Below are 7,634 nucleotides of genomic sequence, written 5' to 3'. Positions count from 1 at the left end.
AAACCTACATTGCTGTATCTCCGAAGTACTGTAGCTCTTTTTCCCATGGTCAAATAAAATCAAAGAATAAACAATGTAAAAACCTCATACTACTACCAAGTAGACTCCCTTTCACAGGTAAACACTTTTACTTTTCAGAATAAGAAGTGTGCACAGGCACGCAGTAATTTGCATAAAGACACTGAAAACACTGCTAAGGTGTTATGCAAACTGACCGTATTATCCATGAATTATGGCCCATCATACTTACAGTATAACCTGTGACTGTATTCAAATGACATTGATATCAAACTTCATTTGGAGCAGGCTACACAGAGTACTTAGGAGAATAGCAATGAATGACTGAAACATGTGGAGCCAGCCTACTGCATATTTTAATCTTACAAAGACATCTCTGAGACCTTTTCTTAAAGGTACAGTACAGTCTTATGTGACATTATGTCATCAGTTCAAAGGTATGACTTTCCCCTAGTACTCTGTTTTCCTACTTTCTTTACAGTAAGTGAGCCAGGTTCAATGGTCGCCATTGGATCCTAATCTAATCCAATCAAATGGTGTGCCTTTTAACCAATTGGACACAGGGTCAACCTAAAGCATTATGGGCTGGACTAAATTGCATTTGAATCATGACTAATCATAATTTGCCTTAGTTATACACACACAATGTAGCCTAAATTATTCCTGTACTACTGTATGGTTACTGTTCATTTTAAAAGCAACGTTTGTTAATCTTCATTTAAAGTAATAGACCAAAGGCATGTTGTAACCATGCAAGGTTCATGAAATCAAATGTGTAGTTATTGCCCCCCAAAAATCTGAATTATACCTATGCCAGGATTTATTCAACCTGGGTATGGCTAATGGAGACAAACATTATCTTTGAAAAAAGTTTATTTTTGATATTCTAACTAACTCCATAATTATGTGCATGTTGATCTAGTAACCATTACTTAATACACAACGGGAAGTCAACATGTGAAAGCCTTATGTAATTACAGGGGTATTATGCTGCATGCTAGAACCTGTGAACTTTGAACAAGAGAGCACAGATTAGTTGTGGCAGCATAGGTTAGGTTACAGCCAGATGACTGCTTTCACTCGGATGTGAGGTGAAGAACTGCTGTTTGGGAGGTTGGCCAAACATCACTTTGGATTTTAGGCTACCTGCAGACATGTTTTTTGGTGAGTGTTTATGTGAAGCAACATTTCTAGTTGAAAGTAACAGTTTTAAGTAGTGGAATATATGTGGAATATGGGAATAGTTTAGCCTGTTAAAACAGTTGCTGAGTACCTAGTGTTGAAAACATGGTATAATCAGACTTACAACGTTTTCAAATGAACTAATTTTAACTAATATCTACCGTATGTATACAGAGAACTATAGAAGCGATATAAACTTATATAGAAGAACTACAAACTTGACTTGATTCAATAGCCTTAATACAACATAAATGTCTAACATGTTCACATCTAAAGAAGCATTCTCCAAAAACGTTTGTAGTTCTACAAATCCAAATAAAACTCAGTATTTGTAAAAACGGCTAGCAGGACCATGTAAAAACGGCTAGCAAGACCATGTAAAAACGGCTAGCAGGACCATGTAAAAACGGCTAGCAAGACCATGTAAAAACAGCTAGCAAGACCATGTAAAAACGGCTAGCAAGACCATGTAAAAACGGCTAGCAGGACCATGTAAAAACGGCTAGCAAGACCATGTAAAAACAGCTAGCAAGACCATGTAAAAACAGCTAGCAAGACCATGTAAAAACAGCTAGCAGGACCATGTAAAAACGGCTAGCAGGACCATGTAAAAACGGCTAGCAGGACCATGTAAAAACAGCTAGCAGGACCATGTAAAAACGGCTAGCAGGACCATGTAAAAACGGCTAGCAGGACCATGTAAAAACAGCTAGCAGGACCATGTAAAAACGGCTAGCAGGACCATGTAAAAACAGCTAGCAGGACCATGTAAAAACAGCTAGCAGGACCATGTAAAAACAGCTAGCAGGACTATGTAAAAACAGCTAGCAGGACCATGCAAAAACAGCTAGCAGGACCATGTAAAAACAGCTAGCAGGACCATGTAAAAACAGCTAGCAGGACCATGTAAAAACAGCTAGCAGGACCTTGTAAAAACGGCTAGCAGGACCATGTAAAAACAGCTAGCAGGACCATGTAAAAACAGCTAGCAGGACCATGTAAAAACAGCTAGCAGGACCATGTAAAAACAGCTAGCAGGACCATGTAAAAACGGCTAGCAGGACCATGTAAAAACGGCTAGCAGGACCATGTAAAAACAGCTAGCAGGACCATGTAAAAACGGCTAGCAGGACCATGTAAAAACGGCTAGCAGGACCATGTAAAAACGGCTAGCAGGACCATGTAAAAACGGCTAGCAGGACCATGTAAAAACGGCTAGGAGGACCATGTAAAAACGGCTAGCAGGACCATGTAAAAACAGCTAGCAGGACCATGTAAAAACAGCTAGCGGGGCCATGTAAAAATGGTAAATACTGCCAAATTCTCTAAAACGACATTGGAGGCAGCTTATGGTACATAAATTAACATTAAATTCTCTGGCAAAAGCTCTGGTGGAAATTCCTGCAGTCAGCATGCCAATTGCACCCTCACTTAAAACTTGTGACATTGTTTGTGTGACAAAACTGCACATTTTAGTGGCCTTTTATTTAACCCAGCACAAGGTGCACCTGTGTAATTGTCAACTTTACATGTTGCGTTTATATTTTTGTTCAGTATAAGTAAATCTGTATAAGCTAATCACAACAATATAAGAGGGTTCACTAATAATTACGTTTTTCGTTGTAATTTCGAGTATTTTTTTTAGAATTGATGTGTTTGAGAATAACAGGCAACCAACTATAACCTATTAATAGGAAATAAGAGATGTAGTAACTACTAACTACTCTTCCCTTGTATCCTCTATCAAAGGACTCACCTTAGAAATGCATCAACCAGCCCTGATCACGGTTACTGTGCTGCTCTTCTCTCTGACCACTGTCTATGGGGGGAAGGTGCTGGTCCTCCCATTGGATGGAAGCCCCTGGGTGAACATGAAAGTCATCATTGAAGAACTGCACTCCAGAGGCCATAGCATCACAGTGATTCGTCCATCCGCCAACTGGTACATCAAGGAGAAGTCCCCTCATTACTCATGTATCACCATCCCTGCATCTGGCGGAGGAATTGACGAGAAGATCTTTAGTTCGTTTGTGACCAGATTACTGCAGATCCAAAGGGAGGGTGGAGGTTTCTGGTCTCGTATGAGTCTGGAGCTTGAGGTGGTGAAGCAGTTCTCTGAGTCAAACAGGGAGTTGATTGAGATGATGACTATGATATTTGAAGATGCCGAGCTAATGCAATCGTTTCACGATGCAAACTATGATCTGGTTCTGACGGATCCTGCCACTGGTGCGGGCACGTTACTGGCACACCGCCTTGGTCTTCCTCTTGTCTTCAATGTCAGATGGACAATCCAGGGTGAGGGTCACTTTGCCATTGCCCCCTCACCTCTCTCATATGTCCCAGTACCAGGAGCAATGTTGACGGACAAAATGACTTTTCAGGAGAGAGTCATAAATGTTCTGTTTTATCTTTTTACAAAGGTTCAAACTGCATACATCACAGACCCTCATTACATTCCGTTCGTCTATCGATACTTTGGCCCGGATGTTCACTTCATGTCATTGTTCCAGGCAGCAGACATCTGGCTCATGAGGAATGACTTCACCTTTGAGTTTCCTCGTCCCACCATGCCAAACGTGGTCTACGTGGGTGGCTTCCAGTGCAAGCCCTCCAAGCCGCTTCCCCAGGACATGGAGGACTTTGTCCAGAGCTCCGGGGACCATGGGGTCATCATGATGTCCCTCGGGACCTTGGTGGGACAACTTCCTGAGGACATCGCTGAGGACATCGCCACTGCTTTTGCCCAACTGCCTCAGAGGGTTGTCTGGAGGCACACTGGGAAGAGACCTGCCTCCCTGGGTAACAACACCTTACTGGTGGACTGGCTCCCCCAGAACGACCTCCTAGGACACCCCAAGACCCGAGCCTTTGTCGCCCACGGCGGCACCAATGGAGTCCAGGAGGCCATCTACCACGGTGTCCCAATCGTCGGCCTCCCATTGATGTTTGACCAGCAGGATAACCTCAACAGGATGAGGGCTAAGGGAGTGGCTAAGATAGTGGACATCGCCACCGTAGACAGAGAAATCTTCCTGGAGGCAGTGAAGGTTGTTCTCTATGAGCCGTCCTACAGGGAGGCAATGCAAAGGCTCTCCAGGCTGCACAGGGACCAGCCTATGAAGCCACTGGACCGCGCCATGTTCTGGATCGAGTTTGTCATGAGGAACAAAGGAGCGGCACATCTGAGGACAGAGTCCTACAAGATGTCCTGGTTCACCTACCACTCTGTGGACGTCATAGCCACGCTACTGGCCATTGTGTTGCTCATAATACTGGTTATCACTTTTGCAGTAAGGTTTTTGTGGTGTACGGTGTTTTGTAGGAGGAAAGTGAAACATGAATGATATAGATGTGTTTTGAGGTGTTTTTGAATATTTATAAATTACGAAATGATCAATAAATATATCATTAATCAAATATTTAAATTATTATTTTCTGATATTCTTTCTAAAACCTTATTTTAGCAACATCAAGAAGGCCACAATAATCTATGCTGGTATTTGAAACAATACAGTAGGCTACCTTTAGCAATATATCTTTGCATTCCATTTTTTTATGTCACCCTCACATTAAGTTTTGTGGTCCAAATATAATATTACCGTATGCTGTTATTGTTGTACTACAGCAAAAAAAACTGACTTGAGTTGTGTGGTTGAGAGAGAGGGATAGAGGGGTCTCTTGTTGGGTGGTCCTTTGCATGCGGTGATGTAAGTTTCCTTCAACAATCAATCTTCCAGATAGATGACACAGGAACCTTGGTATAAAACTCTTTAGTAATAAAATGCAATTGCAGACAGAGATTCACATATAGAATACCTCAGTAGTCTATAGTAAAGATCTGTGTGGTGAAACAGGAGACAACACTCTTTATACTAGTGGGTGTGGACAACCTACCATCAATCATACCTTAACATTGTTGCATTGGATTAGATACAAAGTATCTGAGAGGAGAAAAACATGCCTAGACTGTGGTTTCTCACTCTACTATAAGCCATCAACCACACCTGTGTAGTCTCAGGCCCTTTGGTACTTTCGGAACATCTCGGCCTTGAGGCTGCATGACTATCAGCAGCTTTTCCATCATTGCGCATTGCAAGCATACAAAGGTTATCACATATATATAGAGTAATCATGGCATTGGTGTAGCCCCAGCGTAACCTCCAACATTCCCCCCTTTGAAACTACCTAGTCTCATATAACCATGTACAGAATTTTTTTATTTTTTATTTCACCTTTATTTATCTTAAATCTTATCTTATATCTTAAATCAACGTTAGACATCTGGAACTTTTAACCATTCACATATAGGTAGTATAGTAATCATCCTCTGGGTCCATTGGGCAATCAAGAGGGTCGTAGTTGGGGTCAACACCAGTGGCCTCATAGTATTCATCATAGGAGGCAGGTAAAGCCAATACCATTAAACCAGGCATGGTCTTCTTCACTGCCCATTTACCAAGACAACAAAAAATCTAAACACAGCAAAAGCATATCAACACAGGAACTACAAATGATAAGATACCCATTAAAATCTGGCCCATAACATTTCCAAAGTTCCCAGTGAACCATTTACTCATCCTGGTCAGAACGTCATCGTCACTAGGGCTGGGAGTATTAGAGAGCTTAGACATATCAAGCAGGATTTTGGTCATGTTATCGGAGGAGTCAGGAAGTAACATTACGCATTCGTCATCGAGGTCCAGTCCCAGGGCCTTACTGTGCTGCCAGCCTCCCTGTGCTGCCAGCAGGTAATCCAAAGCCAAAATGTGCCTAGCCGTGACTGCTTTAAGATTCTGGACATCCAGGGAGAGCTGGCTAAAACCCTTGTAGGCCAAATTAATATGAGCTTGTAGCGAGTAAGTCAAATTATTAATCCATTTACCTAAAATGGATACACCAATGCTAGGAATAATGGAGATACCGAATATCTCAGCTGGTTTAAGGACATGGTGTAACGGTATTCATCGTCTGAAGAAGAGGAATCATCGGAACAAAGCGCAGCGTGGTAAGTGTTCATGCTTGTTTTATTAAAACTGGACACTATAACAAAAATAAACAAGAGAATAACCGAAACAGTCCTGTAAGGTGAAAACACTAAACAGAAATGAACTACCCACAAAAACCATGTGGGAAAAAGCTACCTAAGTATGGTTCTCAATCAGAGACAACGATAAACAGCTGCCTCTGATTGAGAACCACACCCGGCCAAACACAAAGAAATACAAAACATAGAAAATGAACATAGAATGCCCACCCAAATCACACCCTGACCAAACCAAAATAGAGACATAAAAAGCTCTCCACGGTCAGGGCGTGACACATGGCCATACGCCTCATTGTTAATTGGAATCTACCTTTTCATACTTGTAGAAATGGGATCATTGAAACGGTTAGTTAGTATAGCAGAGGCGGGGACTGAGAGCATTGGTAAGATAGTTTCACAGAGGAAACAACACCAGCGCCAGTTATTTGGAATGACCAGATAACCTCTACCGCCGCAAATCCACATAAACCCCCAGGGTGATCCTATACCATCGTTTACAGCAAGATAGGTCACTCTAGTAATTAAACATGAGACATCCACTAAATGCCACCCATAGGGTGTACTAATATTTCGACTGCGTTCTTCTTCAGGGAGGTAGCCTGCATAAGATTTACAATGCACTGTTACACCCACAGCCAAAGAGCCATTGTTACAGATACATAATGGCGGAACACGTTCTTCCTTCAGATTGTCTAAAATTGGTTGAGCCACAGTGATCCCCAGGTTTTCACACCAACCACACATCGTTGGATGAGTACACATAAGCCTTTCCCTAACTATCTTCCAATTATCATCATCCAGGGGATTATGCCGTGGCCAAAACCCACGAGTTATAGTCCCTATTTCATCCACAGCTTCTGGATTCCCATTTGTCAAACACCCTCCCCAGATCTTGTATCCCCCAGTCCCTTTCGATACTTTCTTATTACCCTGATCAATTAGCTCATGTCCATAAAAGAGTCCTTGGGTACAGTTACGCTGACTCTGCTTGTATTTTGCCCTCCTCATAAAATTCAAAATTCCAAAGGCCTGATCTGTCTCTACCATTGGTCTACTCATTGAACCAAACAACTCTTTCATGGATTTGGGTTTAGACAAAATTAACACTGCAGTCCCGTTTGGGGACACTTTTCTACCTAAGTACAACCATCAAATCTGTTAGCCCTGCTTTCCCGCCTTGTACTATCTAGCTAGCAACTAAGTTAGTGTTAAGGTTAGTTAGCTAGTTAGATAGCATGCAAGTATCCAGGCAGAGTTGCTAGAGAAAATAATAGTTTGCGACATTAACAGAAACTGATCATTAATATAACAACCTTATCAAATTACAAAAGTTTTCAGAAATGTTGACGCTTACAATTATCCGCGTGTTGTCACGTTCCTGACCTTA

At 41.9% G+C, this 7,634-nt stretch overlaps 1 protein-coding gene across 1 annotated transcript; it reads left to right on the top strand.

The window, feature by feature from the left end:
• Positions 1–1,043: 1,043 nt before the first annotated feature.
• LOC129826104 (UDP-glucuronosyltransferase 2C1-like) lies at positions 1,044–4,622 on the top strand. Its single transcript, XM_055886427.1, has 2 exons — positions 1,044–1,182; positions 2,950–4,622. Exons 1-2 carry the CDS (start codon positions 1,173–1,175, stop codon positions 4,545–4,547), a joined length of 1,608 nt encoding a protein of 535 aa, XP_055742402.1. The 5' UTR covers positions 1,044–1,172; the 3' UTR covers positions 4,548–4,622.
• The last annotated feature ends 3,012 nt before the right edge of the window (positions 4,623–7,634 follow it).

This window comes from Salvelinus fontinalis, chromosome 28, assembly GCF_029448725.1.
Source record: "Salvelinus fontinalis isolate EN_2023a chromosome 28, ASM2944872v1, whole genome shotgun sequence".
NCBI classification, from domain to species: Eukaryota; Metazoa; Chordata; class Actinopteri; order Salmoniformes; family Salmonidae; genus Salvelinus; species Salvelinus fontinalis.
This window is presented reverse-complemented; position numbering and strand designations above follow the sequence as displayed.